This window comes from Lithobates pipiens, unplaced genomic scaffold (genome assembly GCF_037356315.1).
Source record: "Lithobates pipiens isolate NorthernLeopardFrog02 unplaced genomic scaffold, aLitPip1_a1.2 Scaffold_8, whole genome shotgun sequence".
NCBI lineage: Eukaryota > Metazoa > Chordata > Amphibia > Anura > Ranidae > Lithobates > Lithobates pipiens.
The window spans coordinates 556,193,964-556,214,758 of NW_027507903.1; the positions used below are offsets into that span (position 1 = coordinate 556,193,964).

The 20,795-nt window shown below is 44.0% G+C and overlaps 1 protein-coding gene across 1 annotated transcript in view; it reads right to left on the reverse strand.

The window, feature by feature from the left end:
• Nucleotides 1–20,795, reverse strand: part of PLEKHA2 (pleckstrin homology domain containing A2) — a 155,725-nt gene that overhangs the window by 111,461 nt on the left and 23,469 nt on the right. Inside the window, exon 3 of the mRNA XM_077469962.1 lies at nt 16,758–16,814. Within this exon, the coding sequence (XP_077326088.1) occupies nt 16,758–16,814 (57 nt within the window). The remainder of the gene's footprint in view (nt 1–16,757; nt 16,815–20,795) is intronic.

A 20,795-nucleotide genomic window follows, 5' to 3' on the forward strand; every position in this document is an offset into this window, starting at 1 on the left:
AGTACTGCTTAGACCTTGAAGAAGATGACACACCCTGAAAGCTTGCCTGGAAAAATTAGATGTTAGTGCATAAAAAGGAATCAAGGACAGTATGCAATTATTTCTGTTGCAAGTGCACTAATACGGCTATAATCACCTGTAGTATCTAATAGTAGTTGGCAGGGGTGGACTGACAACTCCTAGGGCCCCCGGGCAATAGGAGTTTATGGGGCCCCCAGGCAATCAGAGATTATGGGGCCACACAGTAGACACAAACACACACACACACAGTATACAATCATGCAGTATACACAGACATGTTTCTATTGGCTGAGAAGGTACTGGAGAGGTGGGGCAGCTATAATCTTGGGATTTTTATACCAAAAGGGTGTCAGTAAGGGATATTTCAGAGACAGATGTAAAAAATAAACACAAATTTTTACATACTGTCCCTGTTTTTACTGAGGCTGGCAACCCTGATGGGGCCTCTTAGTGGTATGGGGCCCTCGGGCAGTGCCCGAGTGGCCCAATGGTCAGTCTGCCCCGGGTAGATGGTCATATTCAACTGAACATGTTCTGTAACATTAAAGACATTTCACAGCTTATCCAAGCTACTTCTTCGGTTCTAATGAGTGTTAGGAATATACAGTACTTCTGCATTTATACCCTGCAAGAGTAGCTTCCCCACTTCCCCACCTTATCCAAGAAAAGGGAACTCAAAATTTTTGGATGATGTTGGGCATAAAATTAGCAAATCATACACATACCGTGTTTCCCTGAAAGTAAGACAGTGTCTTACTTTCTTTTTATCCCCAAAAGCCCCACTATGTCTTACTTTCGGGGTATGTCTTATATTGGAAAAAAAAATTCGAATTTTTTGTTTTAACCATAAAATTAACATTTATTAACAACCTGAACAGTATTGTATTCACCACAAAACAGTTTTATAAAAGGAAGTGCCAAGAATGTCTTGTTACAACATTGCATAACATGTAAAACAATGAAAAATGGTAAGAACGAACAGTGGAATACTGGAAGATAAAACAGATTTATGTGTGATACAGTACCACCTGCTGTATTTAATCCAGTGTGACACCTGCTGATACCCACTGGGTTACATACAGCAGATGATACCCCAGTATGCCAATGTGTATGTTTTACTGATGTATGATTAATACTGTGTGCATTACCGTATTTTAAGCAGGAGGCGGCAGTGACAAGTGCAGGGGACGGCACGGTGAAGTATGGAGAGGGGGACGGCTCAGGCGTGGGCAGGAGGCGGCGCTCATTAAGATCAGAGGGAAATGGCAGACGCAGCGACGTATGGAGAGGGGGACGGTGCGGACGTGGGCAGGAGGCGGCGCGCAGCTAGATGAGAGGGAGGCGGCAATACCCCCGTGTTTCCCCGAAAGTAAGACATATGTCTTACTTTCGGGGTACGGCTTATATTAGCCGACCCCTCTGAAACTCCCGATACGTCTTACAATCGGGGGTGCCTTACTATCGGGGAAACAGGGTACCAGTACACAACTTTTTTTTAACCTGCGTTGGATTAAGAGACTATTATTATATTACAAAATATAATATATTATATTACAAATCTATTATTATTTGTATGGTTAGATGAGTACCTCAGAGCAACAGGGATTCAGGAACATTTTTATAAGGAACCTCTGCTTCTCCTTTAAGTACATCTGTTATACTATACATTTTATATTTCACAAGCTGATCTTTTTCATACCTCTGGTATGGGTTAACAGCAGCATGTAGCTGGCCATATATATGACTTCATAGTAATTTCCCTCATCCTAGGAAACCAAGTATATATTGTATCCTAATAGCCATAAGCATTTTACGATTGCTAATAGCCTAAAGCATTTCCTTGATTTCTAAACCAGTGTTTGCATATGACAATTACATTGACATACATTTGCAAATGATACTCTTGTTTGAATATATATAATACATAATGCCAGTGAGCATTGAGCAACAAGTTGTATTAACTTGTTGTATTAACTGACAAAGCCCCCTAATATAAAGGCATAAATAATGTCTAAGTAATACAAGTGCTAACATGTTCTGGGCTTATTTCCCAATTCAGACATGCTTGCTCATACACTCTCACTTCCTCATACAGACTTCCTCTTCTCGTGGATCACAACATTTTCTTGTGCCTGCTCAGATGGCTTGATGATCTGTCCAGCTCATGGTTTTCCCCTCTGCTATCAGCAGGCTCAGGGGTATTGTCCTTCTAGAAAATCCCGTTGTGAAGTACCCAAGTGATCACAGATAAATTAGAAGATAGGATTGGTGATAGCACAATGACTAATGCCTTCCAGGATTTCTCCATTGTCACGTGAATATTACTAAGCTGTGTATTTCTGACACTCAATAAGGATTCATCCATACTTTATACTTATACAGTAAAAATGGGCAAGAAGCAAAAGAATGAAGTGCTATAACAACATCGACAAATCAAGGTCTCACTTAGGGCCTGTTCACATCAGGTGCAGTAGGACTGCATTGGGCGGCTATTCCAGCACTGCCCCAACACAAGACAATGCAAAACACCTTCCTTGGGGGTTATTTACTACAACTGGAGCACTCAGAATCTGGTACAGCTGTGTATGGCAGCCAATTAGCTTCAAACTTCAGCTTGTTGAATTAAACCTTCACAATAAAACCTGGAAGCTGGTTATTATGCAGAGCTGCACCAGATTTTGCACACTCGAGTTTTAGTAAATATCCCTCCTTGTCTCCTATCTGTCTGGTTCACGAGTGTGGCTTCTAGAGTACAGCAGTAGCCTGTCATTGATTTGTACAGACAGCTGTACACAAAAAACTGTACTATTGGGTGCAGAAATATACAATTCTATTGACAATGTATGGCCCTCTGCAGCCGCATGAATGAGCCCTTAGGCCAGCCAAACACGTCCACTAGGAACCGGCTGAGATTCAAACCATTAATGGGCAGGTTGACTGTACTGTAGTGCCCTGGGGTTTAGTCAGGAAGCTTCTCACCAAAGTCCTTGTCAGCAGTAGCTACTGTAGATAATTGCTTTCAGAGAGCCATTGATTTCTCCCTAAGTTTGGCCTTGTTGTACTTTTCTCTTCTGCCACTAGGTGGCTGGGCACTTGGTGGCATTAGATGTGAGAAGGACATTTTAAAGTGGAGTTGCCCCCCAAAAAATAAAACTACTTAAAATTCTTAAAAAAAATCAAAAAAAAAATAATTGGCAAAAAAAAATTTTTTTACTCACCTCTAAATACCGGTTGCTAGGGGGTCCCTCGTAGTCTGCCTTCTTCATTGCCCGGGCTGGTGACATCACTTCCCCTCGCGCCGCACATTCACCTGGGACCTGTCACGTGTCCCAGGTGACTGTACGGCGTATCACGGCGCCCTGCGCATGCGCAGTGGGTGCCCGGCTGTGAAGCCACAGCCGGGTGCCCACAGTATGCATGACGGCGCCGCGAGCGGAGCGGGGAGCGAGGGGGGGGCTTCGTTCCCCCGCATCGCTGGAACCCGGGACAGGTAAGTGTCCGATTATTAAAAGCCAGCAGCTGCAGTATTTGTAGCTGCTGACTTTTAATTTTTTTTTTTTAGGGGGTACCCCACTTTAAGGTCAAGTTATGGGTATATGGGATATCTCAGCCAATGGTCAGAGGTTTTCTTCAATCCCTTGGCCTGCTGGGAGAACCTATATATTCGGGTGGAGTCAGGTGATCTCTGTTCTATGCCACCCAGACTGCCATCTGGGTGGACGTTTGTCATCTGCCCCAGGCTGCTAGGCTGGAGTTTGGGCCTATCACGGGGGCATCTGGCTGCCAGGCTGTGTGAGGGCCTATCCAGAAGTAAGAGGGCAGTGCAGGGTTGGAACTGCGGCATGCAGTCCAACCAAAATGACAGTCCATAGTTAATAATTTGGTGGCACTTTATAGTTATAGTTTTGAATCTGGGGATGTTCCAATAAATTCTCCAAGGTCTGGAACATTTGGACCGAATCTAGACAGACGGTAGCTTCTGTCGCCGAGCTCACCTAAAAAATCTCTGTATTCATTTCTGATACTGGATATGGACCTTTTCAGAGTGCTGGGGGACTGGTCCCTCCAGATTATTACTAATCTGTACCTTCAGTGAAACACATTTGTTTGCCCTCGGACATCGGTGGTCATATTATAGTATTTTGTGCTACATGCTATATTATGTTGTTTTTTGTTTTTTTTCTCTAAGCCTTGGTATGCCCAATAGGCTTTGCTTTGTATAACTACACCTTTTGAATTCAATAAAAAAGAATTTACAAAAAAAAAAACTTGGTTACAACCAGCTTCTAATTATCACAAGCAGGTGCTATAGTTCTCCTTCCCCCACACGCCCCCACCCCCTGATGGGAGAAGACAATTTCTCGGCAGGAGGGATTCCCCTGTCAGCACTGTCTGTGTTGATGGGGGAATCATGCACTTTGTACTGTCTAGGGCTGCCTTACAGTACACGGGTACGTACGAGTACGTAGAGTACGATTACTAACCTTCACTACACACTTCCTACTTTCCTAATGCTGTCTTCTCCATAACCACAAGTGCCCTGTATTGTATACAAATCATCAGGGGGATTCAGCAATTAACTAACAAATGTATTTAGCAAACATGAATCCTATGAGGATGAGTGTTGATTGAGTTGCTAAGTGTTCCCTGACTGCTTAAAACTATGCTCCAGGCAGATCTAAATTTTTAAAAAGCCCTGTAATCCAATTATGCATTCATTTATTCCATAATTAAATACATTTGGAATTAAAGTTTTTATAAGTGCCTGGATAGGTCTCAATTTTGGCCTCCAGTAATCGCTGAGGCCCCATTCACGCTTGAGCATTTTGTAGCTTGTAGCACAATGCTCAAAAACACTCAGCAAGTTAAAACCTATTGTTTTCAATAGCCCTTGTTCACATCTAAATGTGCAGATAAGCCCAAAGCAAAAAATAAATAAATAGGCAAAGGGCGGGCATGACTAGGTAGCAGAGAAAACAGGCCGGTATAGGGTTGAACATTATGGAAGTTACACACCGGCATTGGTGGGCTCCAACTCTAGGAAGGGTTTTGGCATGCAAAAGGTGGGATCAGGACCATCCCAGGCAGTTGGAGCTCGTGGACGAAGAAGAATTTTCCCACCATCCCTCCCAGTTGCTAAGTTCGGATCTACGTATGTCGTAGTGGCCTGACAGTTGGGATCTTTGGAGGCCTTATAAATTAATAGCGATATGGCATAGCAGGGAACCATCTATGGTATGGGGTCCTCTGTAAAATTCCAGTTAACGGAGGTTTAACTGGGCATTTGGGATATGGAGGTATCTGCATAGAATGTAGGGAGATGGGATTGTCCCCAAGTCGGTGTGTTGCGGCTGGGGACCTCTATGTGGTTGCACAGATACAAAAACTAATTTTGCTTCATCAGTGTCTTCAAAGATCTGCAACCTGGATTATTGTGTATCATTGTGATTATTATGCTTCTGTTAAAGGAATGTGTTTTATTGGTTATATGTTAATAAATGGCTGTTATGGCCAATTTTCACTCCAAATGTTGTCGTCTGTTTATTCTTGAACAGTTGGGTGAGGTATGGGTCATAGTGGTGGTTTAGTTAATTGGTGGGACGAGCGTTTACATCTGTTTATCATAGTCATGTTGCTTTTAGCAAAACACCCATTGCTCAAAAAAGTACATGAACTCGTTTTCTAGCATTTTTTTCAAGCATTTTCTTGTGCGTTTTCTGCTCAAACAGAAGCTATATGCCCTTTTTTCAGCAGTACTCCACACCTTTTAGTTGAAAATTGCCTAAAAAAAAGCCTGACAAAAGCTGCAAAATCATGCAATTCTCCTCCAAAGAAAACGTGACGCTTGGGTGTGAATGTAGCCTCATACAGCAAACCTCACATTGGAAGAGGAAGGGTTTGTATCAGTCTCCTCTGCATTGCTTGGTGCAACACTAATCCTGGAAGCCTGCTGACTTGAGGAGGGAGCAAAGTGAGCATAATAATGACCTTATCAGTATGCTGATACTCCTCCTCTAATCAAATGTCCAGGGAGGGAGGGGGTGGTGGTTTTAATGACCAAGCTTTATTGCCTACCTTCCGTGGAAAAAAGAGAGCTGGCCAATCTGGCTACATGGCTTTGCAATCTGGGTAAAAATTACAAATCTTTAAGCCAGTAGCTATCACTGGCTTGGTGCTATGGTTAGTCTGCCTTATTATTGCACAAGGAGCACCAGTAGCTATACCAGACTCATGTGGTGGGGAAACCCTCATACACCTTATTGTTGACATGTACACAGGGGCTGGATCTTTTTTTGGATATGGTTGCATGTGTTTTCCACTGAAACCATTTGAGTTTATGGTGTGAAAGCCATTTAGTGCAGGTTCCAAAAGACATCAGTTGGGCACATTTCACTAACTTGGCAGATGCATGCCGATGAAAGCCATTTAGTGTAGGCACTAGAAGACAAAAATCAATTGGTGTTTTGCCGATGGCACAGAAAAAAACCCTAGAAAGTGCACTGAAATGCCCAGCATGTACAAAGCTTGCGTGTATTATTGCTCATTAACATAAAGCTCCAAAAAAGACCCCTTTTTTAGACCCTGATTAGACGGATTAAAAACCAACTGCAATATATTCCTATGGCCGGTCCGATGTAAATGGATGTGTGTCAGTTTACTTTTGGACCTGTTCAGGTTTGTCGTATCAAATGCAATAAGTTTGCATCCAGGTCCGATTTTGCAAACCTGAATCAAACGGATGTAAACGGATATAAGCAGACACATATCCACTTACATCAAGTTGCCCATGAAGATTGTATGGGTCCGTTTTGCCACCATCACAACAAACAGAACAGAACATAATCTTAACAGGCCTGGGTGTCTGTGTTAATTCTGATCAAACTCAGCTGGGGATTTGTCTATAGATCCCCTGCTGAGAAAAAATGAAGGATAATGTGTGAAAGGGGCCAAAGTGTAGTATTGTTTGTTTTGTAGTAAAGCCCAATTGTAATTTCACATATCTTTATCTCTTCATAGTTTTCAACCCTGCATATTTTTGTGACCAATTTTTATTTTAAAATTAATATACCTTTTTCTTGGTAAAAATGCTGCTTTTTGACCTTCTCTCCAGTGCTCTGTGCTGGCATAGCTGAGTAACAACAAGATTCCTTGGCACAAATCTCCTAAAGCTGGCCATAGTTCGAAGACGGCCATGGCGGTTCCAAGCTGGTTCCTGCCGAACTGGTTGAGATTTGAACTATGTCTGGGCAGGCTCAATGCACCCAAGTTGATAGATCGTTCAACTTGGGTGCATCCAGACTTCTGGATTTTACATGCGATTATTGCTAGCGGCTGTCATAACAGCAATCACTGTGTTCTCCTGGTGGGGGGGAGGGGCTTCTCCCCCTGCCGGGAGAACACAATGACTCCACGGGAGGGATTTCCCTGTCAAAACTTTCTGTGTTGATGGGGAAATCAAGTGATTTTCTTTTCTGGAACCTCGCTCTGTCTATGGTCTATTACTGAGAGCTGATACCTGAAAGCACTGGGTCTAACTCCGGTGCCCTGTGCCCATTAGACAGCAATTAGACATGCTACACAAATACTGTAACAGGAAACGTAAGGTAAGAGAATGAAAATAGAGGCTGTTAGTGCAATGTCAATCTGACTTAACATCTACAGTACCTCCATTACGGCTTTAAACTAAACCATCGTTAAAACTGATTGCAGAATTTTGGCCAACAGCAAGAGTAGCATGCTCATCACAACAATGTTTAAACAAGAAGAGATGAAAATAATTAGCTTTTTGTTATCTTAGTAAATAAATTTACAGAGATAGGCAGAATCAATCATTTTACTGCTTAGGCCAGCCATAGACGGTGCAAATTTCTTTCCATAAAATAGTCCAAAGTGCTCCCTTAGTATTAGGCAAATGCAAATGGAGATAGGGGGAGGGGATTATAATGGTGGCAATAAATAAGAAATTACAAAAGGTACATAAAATATCAATATACTTTATTTACATATATAGAAAAAAGACATAGACATCAATGTATAAATATACAAGGCTGTTGACAAATACGGTACATATATTGAATTTATGAAAAAGGGGAAAACGGGCCCGGGTTTTAGAAGGCTAGTAGTACAGGTAATCAATTCGTACATGTTTCGCCAAAGCATTGGCTTCCTCAGGGAAATTATATAGGCCTCTGCCAAAATTGGAGGTTCACCCAGCTCCCGATGAGAATTGTGTCAGGAGAAAGGCACCCCAAAGAGGCCACAGGTCCTGTATCGCATCCGGGGTTGTAGGGGGCAGACAGAGACAATTATATAATAAAATCAATATTAAAGCAGCGACGCCTGAATGGATGTGTTACAGAGAAAGCTGTGTTAGAAAGATCGATGTGGTAAGAATCATCCAAATTGTGTGCAGTAGCAGTTGCAGGCATCCCTGAAGTCCAACTTTCTCTGTAACACATCCATACAGGTGCCCCTGCTTTAATATTGATTTTAGTAATATAATTGTCTCTGTCTGCCAACTACATGGGGAGAGGTGGGTGCAGGCATGGTGTTTACATGGGGAGAGGCGGGAGCAGGCATGGTGTTGGCATGGGGAAGGGGGGCAAGCATGGTGTTTACATGGGGCGAGGCATGTGCAGCCATGGTGTTGACATGGGGGAGGGGGGTGCCGGCATGGTGTTTACATGGGGAGAGGGGGGTGCAGGCATGGTGGTGACACAGGGGGGGGGTGCAGGTATGATGGTGACATGGGGGGAGGGGGGGTGCAGGTATGGTGGTGACATGGGAGGGTGCAGGTATGGTGGTGACATGGGGGTGCATGTATAGTGGTGACACGGGGGAGGAGGAACAGGTATGGTGACATGGGGGGAGGGGGGAAGAGGTATGGTGGTGACAATGGGGGAGGGAGCCAGGACCATCAGTGTGCTCAGCCAGCGTAGCTCTGGTCCTTCCATGCCAGGAATCAGCCTATGAGAAGGGTATTGCAGGGAAAGCTCCAAGCCTCCCATGTAAGGAGAACAACATTAGTGCTCCCGCCCATACACTGTGTACACCCCCTCCCCCTATTACTCCTCACCCCCATTACACTGACAGGCTACAGCTATGTCACGGACGGGTCAGCCAGAGAACTCCTGAACAGCCAGGTGAAGCCTCCCTTCTTCCCTCCCGTCACTCCCACCATTCCCCGAGTGGAAGCTTATTACGTCTTCCTTGCATTCAGTGGAGTGTGGGGAGGGGTCGACAATCCCTGCAGCCAATAGGCTTCAGTGTACAGTAGAATTTTCTATTTGTACACTGAAGAGAGAAGCTGATTGGCTGCCCACCTCCTCTGCACTGAACACAAGGGGAAACAACACTTGTGGTGGTGGCGGGAGCCATTATTGTGTAGCCATTTCTGTTTTTAGCCAAAAACATACCTGATTTTCCTGGGACAAAAGCAAAATCCCAGGAAAACAATTGGGGCAAGATTAAATTGGGATGAGGGTCCCAAAATCGGGATTGTCCCAGGAAAATCGGGACTGTTAGCAACTATGAACAGCATGCACATGGACGCAGTGGCATGCCCACCATAGATTCTAGCACCTAGCGGACTATTTAGACACAAGGCTTGTGTGGGATCATTGCTGGATTATCTTTCAGCTTGTATCTCTGTTATCATTGATCCTTAATATTGCTTGACTCTGTTATTGGCTTTCGTCTGACCTGCCTCTGGACTACCCCAGCGTGTTTATGTCTGCTGTCTATCTGTGTTACCAACCTCCGCCTGGACTCTTGACCAATTCTTTAACCTTGATCCCGCTTGTGATTTGGTGCATTTCTGCCCAGCTGTTACCAATTTCAGCTTGTGACCTAGCTCTGCTCTCTGCTGGTCTGGATGAACTCAGGGTGCCCTCATTGCTGCGTACCTGACACCAGCACGCCCAAGTTCAGGAAGTCTGTAGCTCCAGCTTCATGATACCTGTGCCTTTCCATTGCCCTAGCAGTGCCTGTCTCAAATCCCAGGGGTGCTCAGATGAGAATTGAGCAAGAAGCCACTCTTATCTCAGGCTCCTTATACAGGTATATTACAGTGACCATTGAAGAAGGAGCTCCTCTTACTCCTGCTTGCACACCAGGACTTCAGCTGTCTTCAGCTGTCAAACTGACAGCGAGTTCCGGTTGGAATGTACCTGGCAAAGTGGACAGCAGGAGGAACCAATATATACATATTTCAAGGTCTGGAGGCTTAAGTGGAGCCTTTCAAGACATTGATATAATAAGCAAGCCTTGCACGATAAATAGCTTACTTCCCTACTGATGTTCACTATTTTTTAAAAGGTTTTTACCCTCCCTCTTACATACCCTGCTACATTACACATGAAATTCCTCTATATGTGCATTTTCTGACATTACTATTACCTCTTGCAATACTTCCTGAGATGCTGCTGGCAAAAATGGACCCAGCCTTATTGCACAGCTTAAAACATTTAAAAAATACCTGAAGTAAGCACAGAGAAATAAACTGCAATAGCTGTTGATAGCGGGTGCCAATGATAGTAGAACGATCTAGGACCTTCAGGAACACACTATCCAGCATTTCCCATACCTGCTAAAGGTATGCCAAAGGTGTTATTTATGCACCCTGTCTTAAAAAGGAGGCTCTTCCTTCTCCTAACATCCTGGGTCCCAACATGGCTCCCTTTTGTCCGTCTTGACCTTTTAGGTCCCGGGTTCAATTGGACAGACTGTACAGTTCATGCATTGTGAACAGAAATGTCACACTCTTGAACCGACTCTCGCATTTTCTGTTGTGAAACTCTCTACATGATCTGTTAATGATTCAGAACGTGGTTAAAAAAAAAAAAGTGTGAAAAGACCTGGCACTAAAAATATCCTGGCATTAATTCAGGAAACAACGTCTGCTCTACATAACAAATGTTTCCTAACTCGAACCTTTTGCATTATTGACTTCTGCAGTTCATGTATGCTGTCCACTGGGCATTACGCACAGGATGCAGCTTCTTTTTAATTTTATTTTCTGTTTAAATTGAATTTAACATTTTTAGAAATTTTCATTTTTAATTTGACTTACATTTTTTAAAATTTTCACAGCTTCTTTATAATATTAGCTGATAAATATTAAAATGTGGAAAGACTACCACTCCTATTGATGATCATAGATTGTGGTTATGTATTACTATCAGTCTAGTAGACATGTTCAATGTTATATGTTTATCCCTACCTTGTGACCACATTTGTTATGTTAATGGGTAGCTGAGGGAAAGGCGGGTACACATGGGTCAAATGATGGGAGACATTTGCTGGTGAAAAAAAAACCATCACTCAGCCCATGTGTATATTGGTCTGTCGGGCAAGCATTCTGGAAAACCAGCAGCTGACCGACTCCAAATTAGTGCCCTCAGCCAATGGCAGAGAGCGCTGATCAGAGTGTTCTGGCCGGGAGGGGGGGCACCCCTCTCTCAGAATACAACAGCTCAGAGGGGGAGACCGCTGGGCACTACACACACTGAATACAGCTTCTTTTTAGTTTTATTTTCTGTTTAAATTTACCGTATTTATCGTCGTATAACACGCACCTTGTTCCCCCTAAAATGAGGGGGAAATCGGGGGTGCGTGTTATACGCCGATCCCACGCCCTTCCTAACCCTGTCTGCCGCTCTCGACGGCCTTTAGGTATTATCGGCCGTTCTCGGCTCTTTTCGGCCACATTCGACCGTTCTCTGCGACTTTCCGAGAACGGCTGAGTGTAGCCGAAAATAGCCGAGAAGGGCCAAAAATAGCCGAGAACGTCAGCGTGCAGCCGAAAATACCCGAGCACCGCCGAGATACACAGGACATCTCCCTCCTAAACTTGGGGTGTGTGTTATACGCTGATAAATACGGTAATTTAAAATTTTTACAAATTTTCTTTTTTAATTTGATTTCAATTTTGTAACATTTTCACAGCTTCTTTATAATATTAGATGTTAGACTGCTGGACTAACCTTGCATGGTTAGTACAGCGTTTCCCACTGTACCCGACTGTAAAAGTGATAGTGTGTACCCAGCTTGAGGCAGTACACCCTGATGCCTTATGTGTAACCTCATATTGATTTTCTCTAATTGTGTTTCCAATCTGATTCTCTGCATTACTGGATATGTACTGTACTAATATACCTCAGAAACTGTGTGTTTGTCTGGTTTTGTAATGAACAATTTTGCTATTGCTCTGTACTATCTGCAAACTCAATATAAAAGAGATTATACATTACAATGTGGATAATGACAGAACTCTGGACGGCCGCACTCCAATGCTAAAACGATGCTTTATTCAAATAATATTCACCTGGAGCAATTATCTCTGAGTTCCCAGGACCTGCCTTTGAGCTGTGGTGTATGTCTCTCTTGAGATTATACATTACATTTGGAAGGAAAAGTGTTGCAAAGTCGTCATGTATGCCAATAAACACCTCTTTTTCAGCATTGATGATTGACAGTAGGCTGTTGCTGAGACTGTTATCAACCACTCACTATAGGTTCAGTTTTAGAGCAAACTAGGTTAGCCATACCTAGTTTAACTGGGATGTCTAAGGTTACATATTGGTAATACGCAAAAAGGATGGCATAAAAAAACACCTATAGTTGCTGCTGCTGCCCTCAGTTGCCTTATACAGTGCATCTCTGAGGTTCCCGATCACCCCAGCTGATGGCTTTTACAATAGAACCATATTTATTAATGCTCCTGGGCCAGTACACAGGGTGGCAGGGAAAACATGTAGCACTGAATACAGGCCATGCTGTGTTAATTCTTGTAATAATAACTAGATAGCATGGTTTAGATTAAAATTGGCAGCAGTTGGCACAATTTACTTATAACTTTGTCCACCCCATTCTTAATCTGGCCCAGTGTTATAGCCATTGACCTCAAACAGAAATAGTTCTGAATCTGAAAGACAAAAAGTAAATCTATCACAGATGGTGGACTTTTTCCATGAGAACTGAGACTCACCCTCCTCCCAGCCTCCTGAATTCACATAGATACAGCATTAAAGAACCCATTGGGAGGGTCAGGATGTGGAAAGGAAAGGGCCGATCTCAATTTTTACAGGACAAATTCAAGACCGAAAAAATACGTCACTTTCCTCCCTATATCTGCTGATCATTTTGATATGTGGTTTTCACCAAAGGTACAGTATATTAGCTTTCTACACAATGAGCTCAGCGCTTGTGGTTTTGGCACAGAGCTCTCAGAACAGAGATTAATGTTCCACCTTTGGGCCACACTCACAATAACTTTTTATGTAACCCATACTTAATCCTTACACTAACCCACCCTGTAACCCTAACACTACTTACCCTCCATGTAACCCTAACACTACTTACCCTCACTGTAACCCAAACACTAAACCTCCCTGTAACCGTAACACTTACCCTCCCTGTAATCCTAACACTACTTACCCTCCCTGTGACCCAAACACTCAAATTCCCTGTAAACCAAATACTAAACCTCACTGTAATCCTAACACTAACCCTCTCTGTAACCCTAACACTACTTACCCTCCCTGTGACCCAAACACTCACCCTCCCTGTAACCCAAACACTAAACCTCCCTGTAACCCTAACACTACTTACCCTCCCTGTAACCTAAACACTAAACCTTCCAGTAACCCTAATACTAACCCTACCTGTGACCCTAGCACTGCTTACCCTCCATGTGACCCAAATACTAACCCTCCCTGTAATCCTAACACTCACCCTCCCTGTAACCCAAACACTACTTACCCTCTCTGTAACCACAACATTAAACCTCCCTCTAACCGTAATACCCTCCTTGTAACACGACTTACCCTCAATGTAACTGTAACACTAATCCTCACTGTAACCCCAACACCAACCCTCGCTGTAATCCTAACACTACCTCTTGCTGTTACTCTAACATTAACCCTTGCTGTAGTCTTAACTGTGATGTGAGACACAGTCAGCTGCTTGGCTCTATTCACATTGCCAGTGTCAGTGACACCATCTTCCCTTGCTGGCGGGTCTGGCTCTACACACCACACACTTCAGCTGGCGTGTCCTTGTGGCTTTCCATGGTCAGTGTCCCTTGTGGTTGGTTGTCCCGGTCGGTCCTAGTGATCCATTAGTGCCTGAGCCAGCCTTACAGCCTTGTGGTAACGTTGTCATTCAAATTTATACTGTTCTAATCTTTGGAATAAATTGCCAACAACCTTTTTTTAGTATATATGTGGTTCATTGCAGCCATTACCCATCAATTCCTGTTCAGTTCCTGGGCGTTGTCAACCCTTTTTGTCTGCGATTAACTTGGTCTAATGTGAACTATTAACTTATATTTATATTTAATACCATTATAATTAGGCTCTTCATTAATCCTGATAATTCAGAACCCTAAGGGCCAATTTGTAGCAGAACATGGTGCAGGAAAGGTTCCATGCATGTTCCCCGCACTGCAGGTGGACATGCTGCCAATGGAAAACTCACACAGTAGTGATAGTAATAGTTAATGGCACACCAAGCACACCTCCGTATCGTAGTACCCTGTGGTTTGGCGCAGTGCGATCTTCAAAAGTAGTACTTGGAGTTCCAGTGAGTTTTGCAGCCCTTTCAATGAGCTGTCAAAACCAGACAGCATAGGAACGCGTGGGAACGCACAGGAAAATGTGCTTTCCAGTGTGAACCGGTCCTTACTAATATTGTTGAAGGGATTTTCTTTTTGCTGTCCTAGGGCTCATTCAGACATGCAGCCAGGGGTCAGTAAAAACAGGCAGTTGAGACATTGTTTTTCCACCCCTGACTGACCACCTGAACAGGGATTCAGGCTGCTCAGGGTTGTACACATCCAGCAGGCGCAACGCTTTGCTTTGGGGCCACGGTAAAAATTGAATAGTATGTTGCATTCAGCGATGGAACTACCTTTCAAGTTAATAGGGCCATAGTGGTATAAAGGTTCAGCCTTTTCGAGGATGAAAGAGATCGTGAGAAGGAGACATGTCACCTCCCAGCCACCTGTCAAATGGGGCATCCACTGCAGATCTGCCGCAAAGTCTGTTGCACATCTGAATGAGCGCTTAGGCTAAGATCACATTTGTTTAGCCTCTGAAAAAGGATTTGCAGTGGACCACTTTTCAGAGTGGCTAAGCAGCCAATGTCAGGCATTCAGGAGGTGATCCTGTTGTCTTCTAAAGGCCTGTTTTTTTTGTTTGTTTTTTGTTGTAGAGTGACAATTTTAATGGGACTAATTGACTGGCTCAGTAGCATTGTCTTGAATAAGCATGTTTGACAGGTGGTGTTGCCTGTCAACTCGACATGCCTCAATAAGTTTTCAGCGTTCGCAGTGCAAAGCATTGCAGCCTTGGCATGAGAACAGCCCCCTCTCAGGGGCGTAACTATAGGGGGTGCAGCAGTCACGACCGCAACCGGGCCCTGTGATGCAGGGGGCCCATGCAGCCCCCTCTACATATGGCCGGCAGCAGCATAGGCAGCTAGGGGTACCAGTGCACCATGCACACGGGTGGCTGGAGGGTGACTAGCAGAGCTCCATGCTCGACTATCGCACTGGCTGCTCTTTAGTTGTGCATTCCCCGCATGACCTGTGTCCTCAGCCGGCTCTTCAGAGTACCCCTCTCCTGCTCCATGCATTGCCGCTCAGTCCGATGTCTGTTTTCCCCAGCCAGAGTCCCGCGCCCCCCCCCCCCCCCCCGAGTCCGGCCTGCACTGCATACTTCTCCCGGGTAAACAAACTTTAAGCACACAGATGCAGTTCAGCCCTATGAGAGCTCCCCGGTGGACACTGTAGGCTTGTCTGCCAGCCCCCCTCCTCTCCCGTCATACACAGATAATGAAAGGTCTTTCTGGGAGATATGCTGATCATCCGTCCAGCACACTGGATGGAGCCCAGGCCAACATGGATGAGTGCGCAGCCTACAGCTTGGTCATGGTGAGTGAGAGTACCCCATCCCCCACACACCATTACATACCCCCCCCCATCTCCCCCTGGGGACAGGGACCCCTTCTCACGTGGGGACAGGGACCCCCACCTCCCCTGGGAACAGGGGCCCCTTCTCACCTGGGGGCAGTAACTTCATCTGCCCTGGATGAAAGTAACCTCATCTCTTCTGGGGACGGGGACCCCACCCTGCCTAGAGACAGTCCCCCAATGGGGCACCTAAAATAAAATTAAAATAATAAAAAAAACTACTGATACCAGTGGTGGAACTACAAAGACAAAGGTCATACCTGTGACCACGCCCTGGAGTTCCACCGCCGGATTCGGAGGGAAGGGCCCTGGCTGGGGTTCAGGGGGGCCCTTCATGGTTTCTTGCATCGGGGGCCCTGAAGGTTCTAGTTACGCCACTGCCCCCTCTGGTTGTATTGTAGGTTTTAGGTGGGTGGCTGGGGGGGGGGGGGGTAATAAAACTGCAGCTCAACTACTTGTTTTTACCTTGTTTTCCCCCTGTGAAAGAAGCCTTACTGATTGAAGTAATATGGAATGATAGTAAATTCTTAATTTTGCTTTGGACTGTTTGGATAAGGCCCCATTCACACCTGTGCGTATGCTGTGCAGTTTAGATGTGGCACAATTAAAAAAATCCTGCATGCTGCATCTTTGCTGTGCTCTCATTAAAATGCATGGCATGGTCCCTTTTTAAAAAAAATCGTATATTAGATGTATACTTTGCAAATTTTTACCAAATGGAAAAAAAAGTATTACTTTATAAAGGGTCAGTGTGTTTACTTACTTTCGAGATATAAGTCAGTTTTAAGGAGCCCACTGGTCCTGTGTTGGGGGGAAGATTCTGGAAAGCAAAAATGTATGCATATATTATTTCTTTTAATATCTCTGCAATTCTACTATGTACATTATCTCTGAGCCCCAGAAAAAGATGATACCCCAAACATTTAAATTATTCATTCAAAAGCATTTAATTTCCACCAAAATAGATTGTGACATATATTTACATGACTTATATACTGATCAGACATACAGTAGCTTTATGACCACCCATCTAATAGTGAGTAGGTCCCCCTTTGCCATCAAAACAGCCCTGATATGTCGAGGCATGGACACCACTAGACCTCTGAAGTTATTCTGTGTAGACATGAGCAGAGTAAAATATTTCGTTTCGGAATTTCGTTTTCGTCCGAAAAATTTACTTATTTAGTTACTCCCGAAATTCGTTTTTATTTATTTTGTTTAAATCCACATGAATTACGGTCGAATCTGTCTTTGAAGGCTTATGGTGTCTGTCGAATGTATAAAGAAGATTAGACGGAGCTAGTATATAGCATACTTCGTGTGAACTTTAGAACCCTATTAAAGTCTATGGGACTCCAACGTTCAAATCTAAAGTGCTAATTTTAAAGGCTAATATGCAAGTTACTGTCCTAAAAAGTGTTTGGGGACCTGGGTCCTGCCCCAGGGGACATGTATCAATGCAAAAAAAAGTTTTAAAAACGGTCGTTTTTTCGGGAGCAGTGATTTTAATAATGATTAAAGTGAAACAATAAAAGTGTAATATTCCTTTAAATTTCATAGGGGGGGGGGGTGTCTATAGTATGCCTGTGAAGGGGCGCATGTTTCTGGTGCTTAGAACTGTCCTTGCACAAAGTGTCATTTATGCAGGAAAAAAAGTCCTTTAAAATCACTCGCAGCTATTATGAATTGTCGGCTCCGTAATACAGAGAGCACTCATTGAAAGTCATTGATCAAAAAAAAAAAAAAATTTAAAAAAAAAGCGTGGGGGTGCCCCAAATTCAATTACCAGGCCCTTCAGGTCTGGTATGGATATTAAGGGGACCCCTGTGTCAAATTTTAAAAAACTTTGACGTGGGGTTCCCCCTAAATATCCATACCAGACCCTTCAGGACTGGTATGGATATTAAGGGGAACCCCGCGTCAAATTTAAAAAAAATTGACGTGGGGGTCCCCCTAAAAATCCAAACCAGACCTGAAGGGTCTGGTATGGATATTAAGGGGAACCCTGTGTCAAATTTTAAAAAAAATTGACGTGGGGTTCCCCCTAAATATCCATACCAGACCCTTCAGGACTGGTATGGATATTAAGGGGAACCCCGCGTCAAATTATAAAAAAATTGACGTGGGGGTCCCCCTAAAAATCCATACCAGACCTGAATATTAAGGGGAACCCCGCGTCAAATTAAAAAAAAATTGACGTGGGGGTCCCCCTAAAAATCCATACCAGACCCTTTATCCGAGCACGCAACCTGGCAGGCCGCAGGAAAAGAGGGGGGGACGAGAGAGCGGCCCCCTCCCTCCTGAACCGTACCAGGCCACATGCCCTCAACATTGGGAGGATGCTTTGGGGGTCTGTGACCCCTCAAAGCACCGTGTCCCCATGTTGATGGGGACAAGGGCCTCATCCCCACAACCCTGGCCGGTGGTTGTGGGGGTCTGCGGGCGGGGGCTTATCAGAATCTGGAAGCCCCCTTTAACAAGGGGACCCCCAGTTCCCGGCCCCCCCTGTTTGAAATGGTAAGGGGGTACCCTACCATTTCACAAAGAAAGTGTAAAAAATAGTTAAATAAGACAAACACACTTTTGAAAAATTCCTTTATTAAAAATAAAAAAAAATAAAAAAAAGATTACAGCAGTGGTAATCCACTCTTTCCATCCAGCGACGGACGATCATCTCTCCGGGGGTCCAGCGATGGCTCATCTGAATCAGCGCAGTGAAACCATCCATCTTCTGTCTCCACTGAGGAGACACTGCGGGGATTCCGGCAGCCTGACGTTTGTTATATGCGGAGGGCGGGGCCACCCGTCACCTGACCCAGCCCCCCTCTGACGCAAGGGGAAACCCAGGGTTCCCCGTGATGTATGGGTGACCCCGCACCCCTCTGATGTAAGACAGGCAGGTTTCCGTTAGAGAAAAGGTTTCCTTTGAGAAAGTCACGTGGTATGTGACGCAACGCGTCAGAGAGGAGCTAGGTGTTGATCGTCACTTCCGGTCGCGGCCGAGACCGGAAGTACCATTGTTTACATTCGCGAATTACTGGATTCATATGTAAGTGTGGATATTTTTATGAATAAACGTTTTTTTAATTATACTACACATTGGAGGCCCCTTTATTCTCTTTCCCCATTATGATATAACCCGGATTGGGAATTGGAGATTATAAGTTGGTGTCCTGGAGGTTATATTTAAGAGGAGGTGGAAGATTGCCGGCCCATTATCCCTGAAGTGTGATCCGGTCCTTAGGGACCTTGATTTGAGGTGAGAGGCTGGGGGAAACAAGGGGTGCACCATAAGCACTGAAGTGTGGAGGAACGGTGTAATCTGCACCCTTATTCACTTTGCATGGTTATCATCATCCGTTGGACTGATTGCACAATTTGGACATATTTGAGTGGACTGATTTATATGCACTTTGCACTTTATAGCTTGTTTGGAGCAACACGATTTTTTACTTTATATTTTTGGTTTGATTGTGTGCCTTATGATTTGCACTTTTGCACATTTGCACTTATTAATTTATTTATACAAATACATTTTTACGATTGTGATACTGTTAATATTTTTTATTGGGAGCAACACTATTTCAATAATGTTTTTGGCTTGATTGTGTGCTTTGTGATCTACACCATTGCACATTTGCACGTATTGATTTATTTATACAATTAATTTTGATGTTTGTGATATTGGTAACACCCCTTGTATTTGTATCAAATATTTACCGTCATTTTCCTTTCCTGATCCATTTCCTTTCCTGATCCATACATGTGATATAGCTCCGCCCCATATCCACCCACAGGACCTGTTTAAAACTATAAAAAGGAAACCAATCTCCCCCATCCTCTGTAAAAATATCAAGATCGAAAAAGGGAGGGTTTGTATGCTGCCATGGATTGGCATCGGGAAAGAAAATTACATTACACAAGTATTTGATCCAATTTTCTTTTTTTAGGATTCTATGATGCCAACATGGCAGCATACATGTGATAAATAACAAGCTAAACAGGGAGGGCTAAAATGTATAATCAAACTTTATTACAATGGACATGGCAGACTGAACCGCCATTCCATCGAAGTCCATTGATGTACAAGCCCCTGGATCTTCCTTGTAGCGCCTGGGGCAGGCGTACTGCGGCAACCAGCCTGCTGCTTTGCAGATGTATTCATTAGGCAATTTGCATGCACTGCCCTGAACTCAAGGACCAAAAATGGACCTAGCTGAATGAGTCTCTATCACTTCTGGAAGCTCTTGCCTGGTCGCACTGTAAGTTTTCTGGATGACCTTGTCATTCCAAGATAACAAGGTTTTGCTTTAGCTTCCTCCTCTGAACTTGATTGATGGAAACACAAACAGCCTCTCGGAGGATGTACAGAGAATGGGGAGGTCCCTCTAGCTTTCCTTTTATAGATTTAAACAGGTTCTATGGGTGAATATAGGGGTGGAGCTATATTATTATGATTATTATTATACAGGAGTTATATAGCGCCAACAGTTTGCACAGTGCTTTGCAACATGGGACAGACAGTACACTTACAATACAATTCAATACAGGAGGATTCAGAGGGCCCTGCTCGTTAGAGCGTACAGTCTAGGAGGGAGGGTCAAGTGGAACAAAAGGTAATAACTGTGGAGGATGAGCGATGGAGAAAATGAAAATACATTTGTCAGGTGTGGGTAGGATAGGCTTCTCTGAATAGAATGGTTTTCAGGGATCGTCTAAAGGCTAATAGAGTAGGAGAAAATTTAGACAGATTGGGGTAAGGCGTTCCATAGGATTGGAGAGGCTCTGGAGAAGTCCTGGA